Below are 17,745 nucleotides of genomic sequence, written 5' to 3' on the forward strand. Positions count from 1 at the left end.
TGAGTCAAAAAGACATAGTATAGTAGGTCGTCCAAAATCATTCAAAAAAGTCATAGTATAGTAAGTCGTCCAAAATCACTCAAAAAAGTCATAGTATAGTCTGTCGTCCAAAACCACTCCAAAAACTCATAGTATAGTAGTATAGTATGTCGTCCAAAATGAGACAAAAAAGTCATTGTATAGAATGTTGTCCAAAATCACTCAAAAAAGTCATAGTATAGTCTGTCGTCCAAAATCACTCAAAAATGACACTAAAACATCATAGTCTAGTATGCCTCCAAAAATTACACCAAAACATCACAGTATAGTAAGTCATTCAAAATCACAGAAAAACATCATAGTATTCTATGTCTTTCAAAATGACACCAAAACGTCATAGTATAGTAATGTGTCCAAAACGACACAAAAAAAGACATAGTTTGTCCAAAATGTGACAAATCAGTGTTAAAAAAAATTTGCTTTTCTATGATGTTTGTGAATATTTATTAGTAATAATTTCAATAACTTCAATAAAATACATTGTAGTGTCAATAAACGTTCTGTAAATGTCACAGTGTTATTGTACATGAAACTACACCACCCAGATTTGAGGATAAAGGGATACTCCTGATGTGGCGGAGAAACTCTTCATTTTCATTGGTAACCGTGGTTTTAAAAGAACTTGGTATATGCTTGTAGCCTAAAATGGCCGTCATGTGTGCAGAGCTTCTCATGCACATGTGAGCAGCTGCCCTGCCGTGAATCCCAAGTGTCCATTGAACAGATTTGGTGATAGTGGAGACTCTCACTGATCCTGGGCATGTCTCCACCACTCCTTTGCCACTGGCGCTCGGCAGGTAAAGCACAACAAGCTCCAGACTTTGGGGATTATTTACTTAAACCCTCTCAGAGTGTCTGACTTCATTTCTTCAACACCCTTCATTTCCTGGCGCCAGAAGCACTGCAGCATCCTCACATGTCAGTCCCAGGCACTCCTTCCTCGCTTGTCTCAGGATTGTGTTGGAGGGAGCAAGACAAGGGATTTAACGAGCCTTTTTTCTTTTCATTCGTATATATATAGATATATATATACGTGTATATAAATATATACACATATATATGTAGCTCTATTTGTGCTCAAACTCAATTTATTATGTTTCAATTTTGCAGAAAGGTGTGGCAGTGGGGACTAAAAGCTTGTTGAAAAGCTAGTGCGGGCAAGACCTGATGACACCTGTGTTTGGTGTGTTTTTGAGTAAAAGCCTGTGTTTTTCTGCTTTTCACAAAACAAGCAAATTAAATTCTCTTTGTCCCCGGGCTGTGGATGTTATTTGCCGTCTGCCAAAGCAGCTTCACACTGTGCCTTATCTCTCTTTTGAAATGGCCTTGAAATAAAAACATCCTTCCCACAAATGTGTCCCATTGTAATTGTCATAGGTAAACACAGGGTTTGTTCTATAGCAGTCCTTGACTCCGAGCTGTCGTTCTCCTTTGAAATGTTATCTGGTCAGCACGTCCCGCCCACTTTTATTTCTATTTATTCGAGCAAGCGTTGTGTTTTGCTTCAGGACGTTCAGCTCTCGGCCGCAGATGTGGTGCATGTGTGTGAACGTCTGAATGTGAGCCTGTGTGTGTGTGTGTGTGTGTGTGTGAGTCAGGCTGTGAGTTCTGTTAGAGTGGCAAATGGCTAATGAATAATGCAAGGTAATAGTGATGTTTTGACAGCTCTGACAGCTGAGAGCTGCCGAGCTGCGAATCAGTGATAATGTGTCGTTTCCCGTCTGTGCTCCTCCACTCCCTTATTACAACAAATTGCATTTTTTTGAAATTTCACCTCCCCCATCCCCACCACCACCACCATACTGTCTGTGTTTACTGGATTGTCAGTTTGCTGAGCTATTCAAAGTCAAACTAGTACTGTGGGGCCTTAAACACACATTTGTTGCTAATGATGTCTGAAACTCTACAGGTAGAGTTTAGTTTGCTGATTGGTTTCTTAATTACTTTCACTTTGTTTCTGTCATTTGCACTTGGTTTGGCATCGAGCGGTCAAATTTCAGCGTTTGGAGCGCATCCAGCTGAATTTACTTTGCCTCTGCAGGAATGAGACGAAACCAAAACTTAAAGATAAATACTTGGAAACTTGCTGTGAAAAAAAGCCTCTGAACCCTTAGTGCTCACAGATCTGTGCTGCAGGTATATACAGTAACTTTGGACTGTGACGTATTTCCAAATTTCACAAATTCAATCTGGTTTTACAACATTACATATATTATGAGTACTTTTTGCTCAAGTGTGTGGTTGAAATGTGTCTTTTTTATTTTGCCATGGTTGTGCTGAAAAAAAAGCATATAAGACACTCTATATTGCACATTCTTATAACCTCTGTATATACTGTATGTTTGAATATAGTAATGGAAAAGAAAAAACACTGCTCTGTGTTCTAAGGGTTAAATTGATGGCGTGATGAAATAATAGTCTAAATCTCTAATATGTACTATAACGTGTGCTGCTGACCTCTTGTTCAACTTTGGAATATAAAGAAGAAAAAAGAAAAACAGTTTACACACACGGGCAGGCACCACCACCGTTCCTGTTAGGGTTCTGGTTCCATTTGGAACCTTGATGCTCTCGGCAAACCAGCCTGCTCTCACATCAGTTCAGCCAACGTTCCCCTGCACTGCTTCATTAAATGGCAGCTAATGCACAACGTGAGCCGAAGTAAACTTGACAGTGGCAACGTGGCAGATTGCACTGAGCCTCTGAGAGCTTTCCATCTGTTAATTCAGGTAATTGTGTTTATCCATGTACCAACTGCTGATGACGAGAACACTTCGATTCTTCGTGTCCTTCAGCATTTTCACCGGTATGTTGTCCCTCCGTCTTCCTCTCTTTTTCATAATGATTTGCACTTCACAGGTTCCAAAACGTCTTTTATTTGGTCTCGACCAGGTAATGTATCATATTTTAATCAGGAGACAAAAGTCGTGATAGACTTAGGCTCTAGATAGTAAAATTAACTCTTTAACACCTAAGTCTCAAAATATCCGTCTGGACTTTTAACCATTAAAGGGCCAGAAATGTCCTGTGACTAAGTGTTTTTGCCCATTTTACTAGAATAACTTTCAATATCAATATGTTATTTACAATTTACTGCATGTTAACATAGTGTATTAAACACTGTAGTTGTACACAGACACTTGATTTTGCGTGTTAAATTTCAACATTATAACACATATATAAATTAATGTTTGTTTGAGTCCAAAAACAGACAAAAAAAAATGGAATCTATGTACAGGCGTTTTTCCCAACTCTCTTCTCTGGTGACAAAGATGCTGATTCGCAACAGTGTGAGTGACATTGCAGTAATAACCACATGAAGCTTTGAAGTGAAACTTCTTTGCTTTCATAAACCGTTGGAATTGTTCCGATAGCACAAAAGGTCGCGTAATTACAGTAATGCAGGGTGCGCTTGCACAAACAAGTAACTGCCAAATAAGTAACTATATCCTAGATAACATACAGTATATTTGGCTTAATGTCGATCCCTAATATTTGTATCTGTAGTTTTAAGGAACCAAAACAGCACTTGACAGATGATTGTGTTGACGGATTTGTGATTTTTAGTCTTGGCTGCAGGCGACAATATGTACCACTGTAAAAATGCACCTCAGCCATCTTCACAGTGGACTTCAAGGACAAGACACGATCACTTGAGTGGTCTAGAAGAATGCAGAGCAGAACAGCAAATAGCAGTGGTTAGGAAGGTTGGTGACACGGGTTAGAGACAGACACAAAGTTTTCTGGTTCACTCGCCTGTAAACAGCTCTGTCCAAGTGTCCTTGAACAAAGTGCTGCATCATTGTTTACCAGCAGCGCAGCTTACACGGTCACATTTAAGAATGTGGAGGCTACAGTATGTAAATGTGTTCTCCTATATTAAAAGTCAACCCCCATTCATTTAATGATGAATGCCTTTGCATAACATTGTGCTGCGACTAGAATATACGGTAATTGAGGAGGTCAGTGTTGTGTGTTTGGTAAAGTTTGCTTTTTTTGAACACAGTGAATGTGAAAAAAATGAAAGTTTGAAATGAAAACAAAACATCTAAGTCAATGATCTGTTTTTATTAGCCGTGCTTTGTTGCTGTTCAAGGTCTGAGACAATTCTGAGGTTCAAGAGACGATTAACTGAGTAAAAGAATAGAGAAATTGTCAAATCCTACCTTACCTTTTTTTTTTTGAGAATTAAGAGATTTTACTTTTATCGTTAATGTTGAAAAAGTAGCAAAATCACAGTTTGTTTGTTTGTTTGAAGAGTCAGCTTTATTTGTGTCTTTTTTAAAAACTTAACAAGTCTTGAGTGTTGTGCTGAATTAGAGTTTGTGCTGAGCGCTGTCCATGGTGCTGATCCTGAAGCAGCCACTGATGCAGGAGCTGGCCATGGCTCAGAGAGATGCACAGTATTTATTTTTGCTTTGTTATAGACCCTATAGAGTAGTAAATGATGCAGGTTTTATTTTATTTGCTGTCTCATTTCGCTCATATATCATGGTGAACTACTGACTATACACCATATATGTATTTTTAGATTATTTAGCTTTATTTAGCTGCATATAATAACCGATATGTAATTGTTTGATATGTTTGGCCAGTTTTGTTTTATCTCCCTTTCTCTTCTCTGATCAAACAGTTTACAAATGTTAAATGATATGAGCGAAAATCATGACAATATTCCACAGAATGTCTCAACAAAAGTGTTTGTTTGATTTGTAACTACATCTAGTTCCCAATAATAATAATAGAAAAAACATATTTATGATGCAAACTGAATCTTTAAACAGCAAAATCAGACAGAATTAACTCATTATAGCTTGATATTTAGTGGTGTGCCGCATGAAATACATTTGGGGGCCGCAAATTTGAGCCCTCTGACTTATGGTCTGTCTCTCCAATCTGCAGTTGTATATTTAAATTAAAAGAAAAAGTATAAACTTAATATTAAATGCCTGAAATAGGATGAAAAAAATGAAGTTTTAGCAACATTTATGAAGTTTACCGGAACAGACTGTGTAAACGTACAAGAGTAAGTAATAATTGGCCAGTTTATTAAGTATAATTTGGCAATTCAATTGTCAGAGAAAGAAGTTTTTTTTTTTTGCAGAACTGTATAATTTTAGGAATTGTATTATTTATCATTCTGCAAAAATAATACAATTGCTGCTTTTATTTGTCCAGTAAGATCTCAATTAACTTTAACATTACCTTGTTACTCATTATTATTAGAGTTGCACGTAAACCAATCCAGAAATACAGATTCATATCATGAATTCATTTTGTGAATTGAGTAAAGTGCAGCTCGTCGGATTGTTGGTCGGTTCAAACGAACCCATTCTTCACAGGCAGCGGCAGCACATTGTTAAATTATCTGCAGGTCAATAATGAAAGTAATTGATCGCCGCGTCCTTACCCTTGATTAATGTGTCATTGTTTTTAAATTTCTCTTGTTATCGCGCAGTTAAGAATGAATTACAATAGAACATAGATTGTTTCATAACCGTTTCTACAACACCTCTGTGGTTCTTCATAATCTCTCCGTCGATAATGAACCACGCTGTCATGTTTTTTCTTTCCTCCGCATCATTATCAGAGTCCTTCTGTGCTCTCCCTCTCTTTAATTTACACCAGCTCTGAGGCTCCTTACAGTATATTTTTATGAGTGCGAGGTGTGGGGCCCTCCGGGAGCGTGGGCCCTCCTCTGCAGTGCACGGGCTGAGGTTGTCTGTACTTTATGACCCACTTCAGACACTTCGTGTGTGTGTGTGTGAAAATGATCAAAGTGTGTATTCACCTCTTTGATGGGTCACATAACTCATACACCCCTCACTCTGATACTGATGAAAGGATTATGCATGTTGTTATTGATCGGTCGACTGGCTTCAACTGCATTATTCACAGAGGATAAAATGTATACTGTTGTACACTTGTTGTGGTTTATTTTATCTTGTAGTTAAGTGTCAGCTTCAGGTCTGCAACTCACTTTTTTCTCTCTTATCACATAATCTGTTGATTATGTCATTTGTCACTTTTTGGGTTTAGCCTTTCTGCGTGGAGTTTGCATGTTTTCACTGTATGTGTGTGTGTGGGTTTTCTCTGGGTTCTCCGGTTTCCTCCAACAGTACAAAAACATGCAGATTTGGGGATTTAGGCAAATTGGACACTGGGTTGTGTATTGTCCACCACCTTTTCGCCCCTTTGTCAACTGGGATTGGCACCAGGGACCCTCATGTGGAGGATAAAGTGATAGAAGATGAATTAATTAATTTTTTTTGGTTTAAATATTTTCAGAAACTATGGGGGAAAAAAAAACAAAGACACCAGAATATTACCAATCAATGAATTGCGTCAAATCAATAGGGTGATTTGATTGATTTGAACTTTGAGGAAGGAAAAAAACAAAAAACAAACTTAAAACTTAACATAAGTTGACATAAAGGAGAAATAATAACTTAACTTAACTAGCTAATAATAATTATAATAATTTGAATGAACAACTTGCATCATCACATAGAAAAGGCCTTAGACAAGTGGACCAAACAAAAACACATTTAAACCAAACACAAATGAATAAATAATTGGATACTCTGTAACATAAATAATATATTGAATATAATGAAGAAGTTAATTATCACCCTACTGTGACATCACGGTTTCCTGTGAAAATATGAAAACAAATATTTTGAAATTTTGAGAGAGTTTTTTAACCCATTCTGTGAAATTAATGTTAATTACTACTCAATTAACTGCAATTACTATATTGTTAATAAATGCGTTACAATGAAAGAAGTAATGTTAGTGTGCGTGTGTATGTGTGTGTGTGTGGGGTTAAGTAGAAAAATAAAGTGTTCAAGACGGAACATTTGAGAAAATGTGTTTTTTTTCAATGCACATTAATGTATTAGACAGAATAGTAAATTGTTCTGTAAAATTAGACAAAAAGAATGCAGTTAAATCTTAACAGTATGGAAGTACATTACATTACAGTACATTCTTGATCCCTGATGGAGGAGGATGCTATCCTGTTAGCGTCATCGCTATCCTCAGATCAACTGTCCACTGTTCACACACTGTGTGCTTAACATGACATTAAAGACGTGGATTTGTTTTCACAGGATCCAGTCCGGCTCTTACCTCAGCACCGGCTGGTTCACCCTCATCCTGGCCATGGACATGTGCAAAGAGATCCACATCTACGGGATGATAAATGACACCTACTGCAAGTAAGACACCGAACCATAATCCTACCACACAATAACCTCACTGTGCACACACTTACTAAAAAAAAAAAAAACTTTAACAACTAGATTCCTCTTGGCAGCTGCAGCCAATCACAGTCTTCCATAACCGTGGACTGTGCGGTCTGAATACATTTCCACAACCTCCATTTGGATTTAATGGCTGAATTTCTATGCTGAAATCCATATTGGTTTTTCTGTGCTGTGAATACCATTATATTTTCTTGCCTGGAATATCCAGCAGACTGCAGAGTCGACATCGCTGTGGGAGGCCGCTGTGCCGCAACACCCACTTCCTCCTGAGATTTATTTGTATATCAGCCTGTCATCTTCTTTCTGACTCTTGGGTGACTGATTGCTGTCTGGCCGAGAGGCCACAGGAGGGATGACAAACATGATGCCGTTGCTCTGGGCACAACTGCTCAGTCACTCGTCTCAGCCTTGATGGACTCCTCCTCCTTTTCTCTCCTTCTCTGGCTTCTGCTCTCGCAGCTCAACCTGAACTCTCTAGATACACGGTGAAAATCCTGCTTTTTATCTTCCCCCGTGCACAGCAGGAGTTGAAATAAAAACAGCTTCAGATACATGGCAGGAAAGAAAAGAGTGATAAATCAAGCAGTATAGAGGATTTTATAATTCACTGAGGCAGTTAAGAGCCCGTCATTCTCCTTTGTTGCCTGCGTGAGACAAGGAGTATTGTGCTTTTTGTGAGTTTCTGAATGGACGACTTAGTGTCACACAAAGCAGTGTTGACAGCCGTTTGCTCCGGTGCAGCGGGAAGAAGGGATTGTTTGTGTGATGATGTTTGAAGCTTCCGTCCGAATTGACCTCAGCGGTTGTCGTGGTAATGGGGCATCAACAGGTGCTGCAAAGGAGAGGAGAGTGGAATTGAATTGATTTGGTCGTGCCGGTGCACACTGCTGTGCAGCACAAACAGAGGGGGACGCGGTGGTTGGGATGTGCTGTTCTTTGTGCTGGCAGACAGCCACAGTTCTGCTCTTTCTCTTTTCACTCTCTTCATTCTCCCGATGAAAATGTTACACAAGTCATCCTCTCATAAAGCTGTCTCTGGATATTAGAAGCCAAGTACAGAATGCACATGTGATTTTCTTCAGTTTTTACTGATGCTCCACTTTTTGATGGCCAGAATGCTTATTAATGGAGATACTAGTGAACTTGCGCTAGTAAAGTGAGACTGCTGACTGGAAACACAAAGTTTCAGAAGGGAATTCTGCTGCTCTGCTGCTGACAGAAATGATATTTGCCCTGAGCCAGTTTTGCTGCTGCTGTTTAAACACAAACGATCCCCCAGTCTGGTCTGATTTTATTTGACACCGTCTGTTTTCAGATGAAGGACGCAGCTTAAAAATACTGTTACATTGTTTTCTGTTCAATAAGACCAAACAGAGGCAGAATAATAACAAAAACAACCAGCAAAGACGTGATGGCACTGGAGCTTAAATGGTTCGGTGGTCAGCTGGTGAGTCACAGCACATTTTTCAGTTTGAATCCCGGTTCAAACTGATTCTCTCTGTGTTGAGACTGTATGTTGTCCCTCTGTTAATGTCACTTCCACCAGTCCAAAGACATGCTTTTACATTACATTACATTACATTACATTACATTACATTACATTGCATGTCATTTAGCAGACGCTTTTACGACTTACAATATGTGCATTTAAACATTTGGGTATAAATAAGAGCTAGAAGTAAGGAAGAGCTTCAAGTAAACCAAACTATGAAGTGCTAGTCATAAGTGCGATGTATACGTTTTTTTTTTTTGTTTTTTTTGTTTTTTTTGTCGTCGTTGTCTTAGTCGAGGTAGAGTCGGAAGAAATGTGTTTTTAGTCGGCGGCGGAAGATGTGGAGGCTTTCCACTGTCCGGATGTCGATGGGGAGCTCGTTCCACCATTTGGGAGTGAGGACAGTGAACACCTCTGCGATCCTCTCAGTGAGGGGGCTTGCCGATGCAGAGCGGAGTGGGCGGGCTGGGGTGTAGGTTTTGATCATGTCCTGGATGTAGGCTGGACCGGATCCGTTTGTAGCATAGAACGCAAGCACTAGAGTCTTGAAGCGGATGCGAGCAGCTACAGGAAGCCAATGAAGGGAGCGGAGGAGAGGTGTAGTATGGGAGAATTTTGGTAGGTTGAAGACCAGTCGAGCTGCTGCATTCTGGATGAGTTGCAGAGGTCGTATGGCACACGCAGGGAGACCAGCCAGGAGGGAGTTGCAGTATTCCAAGCGTAAGATGGCAAGAGCCTGGACCAGAACCTGTGCCGCCTTCTGGGTTAGAAGAGGCCGTATCCTTCGGATGTTGTGCAACATGTATCTGCAAGATCGAGCTGTTGCAGCAATGTTGGCAGTGAGGGAGAGATGGTCATCAAGTGTCACACCCAGGTTCCTTGCGGTATGAGAAGGAGCTACCACAGAGTTTTCGAGGGTGATGGTTAGGTCTGTGGTGGGAGAGCCCTTTCCTGGGAGAAAAAGAAACTCAGTCTTGTCGAGATTGAGTTTCAGGTGATGGTCAGACATCCACTGAGAGATGTCGGTCAGACAAGCGGAGATCCGTTCTGCTACCTGTGTGTTGGAGCTGGGAAAAGAGAGAATGAGTTGGGTGTCATCGGCGTAGCTGTGATAGGAAAAACCATGAGAGAGAATAACAGAACCAAGAGAGTTGGTGTATAGAGAGAAGAGGAGAGGGCCCAAGACAGAACCCTGAGGGACCCCAGTAGATAGAGGACAGGGTTCCGACACAGATCCTCTCCAGGTTACTCTGTATGTTCGGTTTTGAAGATAGGACGAGAGTAGGGTAAGTGCAGAGCCTGAGACACCTAGTTCTTGAAGGGGGGAAGTAAGGATCTTGTATCTGTTGTCAAACGCTGCAGAAAGGTCCAAGAGGATGAGCGCAGAGGAGAGAGAGGCAGCCCTGGCAGTGTGGAGTTGCTCAGTGACAGCAAGAAGTGCAGTTTCGTTCGAGTGACCAGCTTTAAAACCAGACTGAAGAGGATCAAGAAGGTTGTTCCAGTGAAGGTAGGAGGAGAGTTGATTTTGGAGAGAAAAGGAAGAAGAGAGAAGAAGAGAGACAGGTCTGTAGTTATTTACTTCAGACGGGTCAAGAGGGGGGTCACTGTGGCCTCTTTAAGAGAGTCCGGAAAGCAACCAGATGATAGAGATGTGTTAATGAGGTGGGTGAGGAAAGGAAGAAGATCAGTTAGATCTCAGCAGATAACTCTGCTGAGTTAGATTTGGTTAATTGGGCCTCTAAATTGACTGTAAGAGTGAATATGAGTGTGAACTGGTGACGTTTTCGCCCAATGTCAGCTTGGTTTGGCTGCAGTTCCCCACGTAGCCTTTGAAGGATAAGCAGTATAGGTGATGGATGGATAAAGGAGTATATATTGAATATTTTTTGTTGCCAAGTGCAGACGAAATCGAAAAAAAACCTGCTGAGTCTGCTGCAAGTATCTGAACACTGTCCTGACAGATCTTCAGTGTAATACTTCATTCATTCATCCATCTTCTACCGCTTTGTCCTCCACAGGAGGGTCGTTGGGGGGCGGCACTGGTGCCAATCCCAGCTGACATAGGGTGAAAGGCGGGGTACACTCTGGACAGGTCGCCAGTCCATCACAGTGTCACATAGAGAGTGTTTAATTTGTGTTTTTGGACTGTGGGAGGAAACCGGAGAACCTGGAGAAAACCCACGCACACACGAGGAGAACATGCAAACTCTATGTCAGAAAGGCTCTTTTTCCAACCTTGGTCTTCTTGCTGCAAAGGCAAGAGTGCTCAGTTTAATAGTTACATCATTTAGGGGGGTTAAGTTAAAAAAGCAAAAAGCACTACTTGTGATTTTCCTCAGAAATCAAATATAGCATATGAAATAAAAATGGATTTAGCCGAAACCTGATGCGGATATTTAATTTCTCCCACTTGAGCATGAACCAGAAGCTTGACTCGGGTTGACACAGAAGAGAAAAGAATATCTGAGCTGTCTCTCGGCATAAGAGATAGTTTCTCGTTTTAACGAGATGGTTTTTTTTACTTGAAAGTCGGCTCTTTACTTCAGGGAGGGATGAGTGTGAAAGTGTAGAGGCCCGGTTTGCTCTGAGGTTCACAGACGAACCAGGAACTTTGTGATTCCACAGTTTTCCTCGCGCTGTTGGAACACACAGTCTCTCCACTGATGATGTGCAGCTTCCTCACACACACTGGCGTGAGTGTATTAATGGCAGCTGATTATATAGATCGCTGAACATGTTTGTCATGTTCGTCTTCAGCAGACAGATGGCGTTGGAAAAGCCTCGTCCTGCACGCGGAGTCTCTTCACCTCCAGACTTGTCTCTCCCTGGTGTGGACAGACTTCAGTAAATCAAAGTCAACTAAAAAGTAAACACTGATCTCCTTATATCAATGGCACTTCTACGCTTCTGCAGATTTGCTGGTCTCACAAGAGGAGCTCCCCCTACAGTTTGGGAGTACATATTTTTACGAGACCACTGTAAACATTCTGTCGTCTACCACTTTGTCGTCACTGTTCTTCAAACTGTCAGCGCCGATGGAAGAACAGCCAAACAAGAGAACGGAGAGTTTATCCCAAAGATACTTACAAGTGCAACAGCAGGAACGTCAGGTCGGATGTGCTCGGCACGCTCCTGTGTTTTTCAGTTCTCGCCATTTGAAAAAATCCCGGTCCGCGGTTTACTCGCGTGTTTCCTCATTTCTTCAACGGTTTTCTCTGCTTCTTTTTCGCCGGCTCTGGCGAAAGGAAAGCAAGGAAAGGAAATAATGCAAGGTCAGGTGGAGGGTTGATCAACCTGACTTAAATAACGTAAAGGGTAGAAATCCTGCAATCTTTTCTTGGGAACATTTATTTTGAGTATGAGTTCCAGTTTTATTTCAGTATCACTATCCCTAACCTTGTGTCGTTGGATTCACCATCTTTGTCTTGTTTTCCAGCTTTTGTAATTGTCTTTCCACCCTGTGTCCAATAATCCCTTGCCTTCCTTGTGTATCTACCCTTTCTTTTTCTTTCCTTTTTTTTTGCTCTTTGTTGTACTTCTGTTTCTCTCCCTTGTGTTTCCTCAGTGTCATCACAGTTAGATTAAATGTTTGCATCTGTCTGCAAACCAAAGCTGCTGTAATCCAGTTTATATCATATTTAATTATCTTCTGTTCTGCACCTGCCTGTTCTGGCGTGCTCTTCATTTTAGTGCTGACATTTAAATCATTAACTGTGTGTTGAAGACACAAATGTCTGAGAGCTGTTGGTTTAACTTCATTGTCTTTGTCGGATTCCACTTCATAACGAGTTAATTAATACTCCAGGGATCACATTTTTATTTTTACTGTGATAAATGTAAAATTCACTTATACTTTTATTGCACTGTTTCTCCGTGTTGTACATATCATGCCTTGTAATATTTGTGTATGTATAAATATATAAATAAATAAAGTTTAATATTACTATTATTTTGTTTTGTGTTGAGGTCACGGTTAAGTTATGATGAAATACATTACTCATTGGCAGTAAAGTACAAACCTCTCCCTTTCATTGTTTTATGAAGGTTTTCCACAAAGTCTCTGAACCTGGTGTTAGAGTTTTTTTTCCCTCCTCTTCTGCCTCAGGCTCATCAGTGAGGTCCAGCATTGCTGTCGGTGTCTCGCAGTCAGTGTTCCACTTCGTCTCAGTCAGATCAGTCAACTTTAAACTCAAAAAAAAGTTATTTTTGGACTTGGCTGTGTGCATGGAGCAATATCTAATCTGACTTTCTGGTTTTGGGATTACGATTGATTTGCAGTCTATTTTTTTAAAGGCAAAGTTTAGATCCGTATTCAGGATCATCGGGATGGGTTTTACCACTCCATATTCCAGTCTATTTGCCACTCACACCGTTTTTCAATGACTTTATGAACAATTTTAATAATGATTACGTTATTCATAGTGCTGCTACTCTTAGAGTATTAATACATACAGCACATACAGTAGATTAATACATTAACACCACATTAAATGTACAGTTTTACAGAAAAAACTGCTACATTATTATTTCTTGATTAAGACTGAACAGACAACTTAGTTTGATTTATTTGTGACTCCTCAGAGAAGAAGCCCAGTGAGCCGCCTCACATTTGGGCATAAAAATGTGAATTCAGTTTGGGTTTTTGCCCAATAAATAACAATAACATTTTTAGTTTTAAACAAGGGTCTTTAAAGATTTCTCAAATATTTATGTTTTCTCATTTTTATACCAGGTGGTCTAATAAATGTGTGAAGCACTGTACAATATTACCCACAGATGAGAACACACACACACACACACAAAGATTTAACTGATGATGTGGATTCATGATGTTTTTTAACGCTGTGGCAAACTCAGTGGCATTGTCTGATTTCTCTAGATTCAAATTGTGATTTTGATTTTATAAAATGATACAGGAAGCTGACAGATACATGACATGTGAACATAGTTTGTTGCCAATGTACTGTACCAGCACCGGAGTACATTTGTACACCGTATATGTAGAACTATATATCAGCTCGTATTAAGTGATATTATCCACTCTATATTGGCTGTATATTGGAGTCGCACACACACACACACACACATGCGATACAGTTGAACAGTGGCATAAAGCACAACAAAGTGGTCACTAAAGACATAAAGTGAAATGTCCTGTCGTTAAAAATGGAATTGCACAGATGCTGCTCTTTAATCCTGCCACACTGAGAGACTGGAGAGATCAAATTCAATTCGGCACAAGCAGAGACATCACCTTTTCTATTCCCCACGTTCTCACCTCACTTTGCCTTAATCCCATTCATTTCACCGCTCGCCTCCGTAGCGCTTCCTCTCAAGTTACGGCGTAGTGTGTCCGGACTGTGGTTGAGGTCGAGAGGTCGGCTGAAGAAGGACGCACTAAATGAAGATGGAATCCAAAGAAAACACAGAACATTACAGGCCTTACACTCCATCGTACACACCATCAACTGCTCCACCAGCATAACCCAATGCGAGCAATAATGACAGGTTGTAAAGTGCTAATAATGATGCACTGTATGTACTTTATACATGACAATAAAGAATCTAGAATCTCCTAAGATGTCGGCTGTCAATCACACTGGTGTCCGATCTTATTATGCCACGCTTTGTCATCTATTTTCCTCATGGATGGGCACATTTTTCCATAGACCTTCATTCAAACAGAGTAGTTTTTTTGTAACCAGCAGAGTGTCTATCCGTTGTGTTGTTTAGAATATTACCTGCACGATATCGGTATCGGCAGATATTGGCTTTAAAATGTATGATGGGATATCGGCAAAAACACCTACATCGTCTGATATGACTAATGACTACAATAGGCTGCTGCCTCCTTGACCTCAACCTACAACTAGGTTGTGGGTTCGATTCCAGGCTGTGCCCGGCAGCATGGGAATGTGTATGTAGGACGAGTGTGTTGAATGTGCTGGATGAAAGTGTGAGTGAATGAGTGTGAATGGCAAAACTGTAGTGTAAAGCAGCTTTGAGTGGTCATTGACTTGAAAAGCACTAAATAAATACAATTATGTTCATTTCTCTACAGAAGAGACAAAGTTGGGCAAAGGGAAAACGTATATATCCAAAGTCCAATATTCCCTAATATTGTTATTTGCCTCATTTAGCAAACTGGAAGATGACAGACATGGGTTAGGTTCAGGTTCAGGTTTAGGGCTAAAAATGGGCCTGTATTTCTACACCTCTACACTTTCTATTTTACCAACTGTCGCTGACTTCAAATTACACCCAACAGATTCTCCGCTTTATTAAACTGGCGTAATTAACTGGTAATTAACCCTTCACCTGTGTCCTTTATCCCCTGCAGGACAGAGGGCTACAGAAAGGTCCCTTACCACTACTATGAGGCCGGCAGCCGGGACGAATGTGCAGAGTACACGCTCCATGAGAGCGCCCCCTATGGCGGACATCGCTTCATCACAGAGAAGTCTGTGTTTGCCAAGTGGGCCAAGACTCACGCCTTCAAGTTCTTTAACCCGCCGTGGCAGCTGTCGTCATCGCCGCCGTCGGTAAAGGAGCAGCTGAACGTCTACACTGACAGAAAGCATGTTTCCTAATGTGGTCAAATATCAACGTTCTCTCTGTAAACAAGGGTTGCTTTTCTAACCCAGTTTGGTCAAAACCCAGACTCCTGACAGTGACCATTGAATCTGACAGATTTCCGTTGAGGTGTGATCGACCACGCAGACTGCAAAAACATATCTCCTGCTTTTTCTCCTGGATCTGAAAACTGAGGGAAGTGCACGGCGCACTGCACGGTGTTGACGAATCAATCCGTTTGCTGCTCTGTGAGTTCAGCAAAGGATCGCTCCAAGACTGACTTTGAATAAAATAAACAACATGAGAATGAAGAAAACCATCCGTCAAATTGGCCGCAGGCACTGTACACTACAAAGGCTGAATTGACTCTTTCCTCAGCCGCAGCGTGGACGTGTCACGCTGCCACCGACGTCTGATGAGCCTCGCCTGCTCCGTCTCCTCCTCATGACCATCTTCTGTCAGGCTGTAATTAATCTTTAACGAGCGTTAATCTCCGACTGAGGGAGTATTGAGAGCAGATTGTCTGTCATTTTTAATTTTCCTCTGCTTAGTTTAAAAGACGCTTGAACAAAACAAGGTCATTTAAACAAAAAAAAAAAAAAAAGGCAAACACAAGGGAGCAAAAACCTGCAACATGTACATATAAATCAGCTTTTTATAGTTATGTTTGTTTGTTATACCGTGTGTTTAATCACACGACTCCAAGATGTCACCACTTTTTATACAGAATGAAAATTGAGTTTTAAGAGATGTGTTTTGGTGTTTGCTTGATGACCAGATGTTGCTTTATTTATTCTGCAAGGGAGGAGATCCTGAGGCTCTGCGAGCGTGTGCCATTGTCAATAGAAGCGGCACATAGCATATAGAGGAATGTGCAATTAGATTCCCCGTCCTTATGGAAGGAGTAAAGTCATTTGTGACCCCACTGAGGGAGAGATTTATGTTTGCAGTGAAAGCGTTTGAAGTTAATTGTATTTTATTATCATTCCGTGCCTGCAATATACTCTGCAGTTTGTTGTGTGGGGACGGAGGGAGACGCTCGCGCGCGCTCTCCGTCTCCATCATCCTCTCGTTCGGCTTTGTGTGCCTCTTTGTGCGCCGTGTCACTTTGTGAACACATCGTCCCCCGTTTGTCTTCGGACACCGTGTGCGCGCCGTCCGCTTCAGCCGTTTTACATTTGAATGCGTCTGTTTCCAGGACAGTGAGGAGTCATTAGTGAACCAGTGAGGTGTGGAGGTATAGGCCCCCCTTCTCTCACTCTCTCTGTGTCTCTAGAACTGTGATTAGTGTCCTGGTCAGAGACGCAGCTTAAAGAGACGACTGGGAGGATTCACAGACTTCTAATTTAGACCATTTGATGCACAGACTCCCTGATGACTGTAATATACTGCTGCTGAGCTTTACTATTAGGGCCAGATGAAATTGACTGCGCTCAGTGTGTTTGCATTTCCACATGTGTGTATATATATATATATATATATATATACATATATATATATATATATTCTGTCCATACTTAAATGTGTCAGTCCAGTATTCCACAAAACCAGCCTTATTTATATGTCCTTGTATTGTTTAAACCCTGACTTGTACATGTGTTTCCAAGGTTACAGTCTTCTCCATTGTCTTCTTCAGCGTCCCTCCAACGGGACTGCAGCAGGGAGCATGTACAGAATGGAAGTGGACTTGCGGAGGTTCTTAAATGGACGGATGTCCACATTTTTGTCACACCTCTGCGGAAACTATGACTATGACCCAGCCTTCTGCTGCAGTGCACTGTTTACAGTCCATTACTCTGTCGCGAATGAGCGGGTGATTTACGAGACAGAAGACAGTGTTTGTTACAACTCAAGTGTGAGAATTGCTTCTTTTTTTTTAACTTGTAAATGAACGAGCGACAAATGTTTCTTCACAGTTTTCAGTTCAAAAAACTAAACTCAAATGTGATTGCTACAGTTTCAGCGATCACAATTCCTAAGGTTTTACTAAACTATTATGTCATAAGAAATGAATTTACCATCAAATACTCTTCAAATCACAATTTGAAATAATATAACGTGATTCTACCATTTAACCTATTAATTATATGATATGGTTTTAACGCGTCCATTCAAACCTCAGTTGAACAACAATAAATTACTAAGAAAAAGAACATTGTACATGTGAGTTGTTGATTCCCGTTTGAGTCACACGTGTGTTTGTTTACTGAAATGTTTACAATGAAAATGAACGAGTTAACTTCAGTCGTGTCACATGTCTCAATGAAACCCCACATCACACAGTCAGACAATAAATGAGAATAAATACATTACAGGGCGAGGATCACAGACTCAGAAAATCTGTTTTGACACCACAAGGCGTGCGGTCAACCT

General features: G+C 40.7%; 1 protein-coding gene across 1 annotated transcript in view; it reads left to right on the forward strand.

Moving 5' to 3' along the window:
- The window catches only part of st6galnac3 (ST6 (alpha-N-acetyl-neuraminyl-2,3-beta-galactosyl-1,3)-N-acetylgalactosaminide alpha-2,6-sialyltransferase 3), a 67,878-nt gene extending 50,348 nt beyond the window's left edge, over positions 1 to 17,530 (forward strand). Inside the window, exons 4-5 of the mRNA XM_044030290.1 lie at positions 7,152 to 7,259; positions 15,140 to 17,530. Coding sequence (XP_043886225.1) covers positions 7,152 to 7,259; positions 15,140 to 15,389 — 358 coding nt within the window. The 3' untranslated portion in view covers positions 15,390 to 17,530. The remainder of the gene's footprint in view (positions 1 to 7,151; positions 7,260 to 15,139) is intronic.
- The last annotated feature ends 215 nt before the right edge of the window (positions 17,531 to 17,745 follow it).

The sequence above is a fragment of the Solea senegalensis genome, linkage group LG1 (assembly GCF_019176455.1).
Source record: "Solea senegalensis isolate Sse05_10M linkage group LG1, IFAPA_SoseM_1, whole genome shotgun sequence".
NCBI lineage: Eukaryota > Metazoa > Chordata > Actinopteri > Pleuronectiformes > Soleidae > Solea > Solea senegalensis.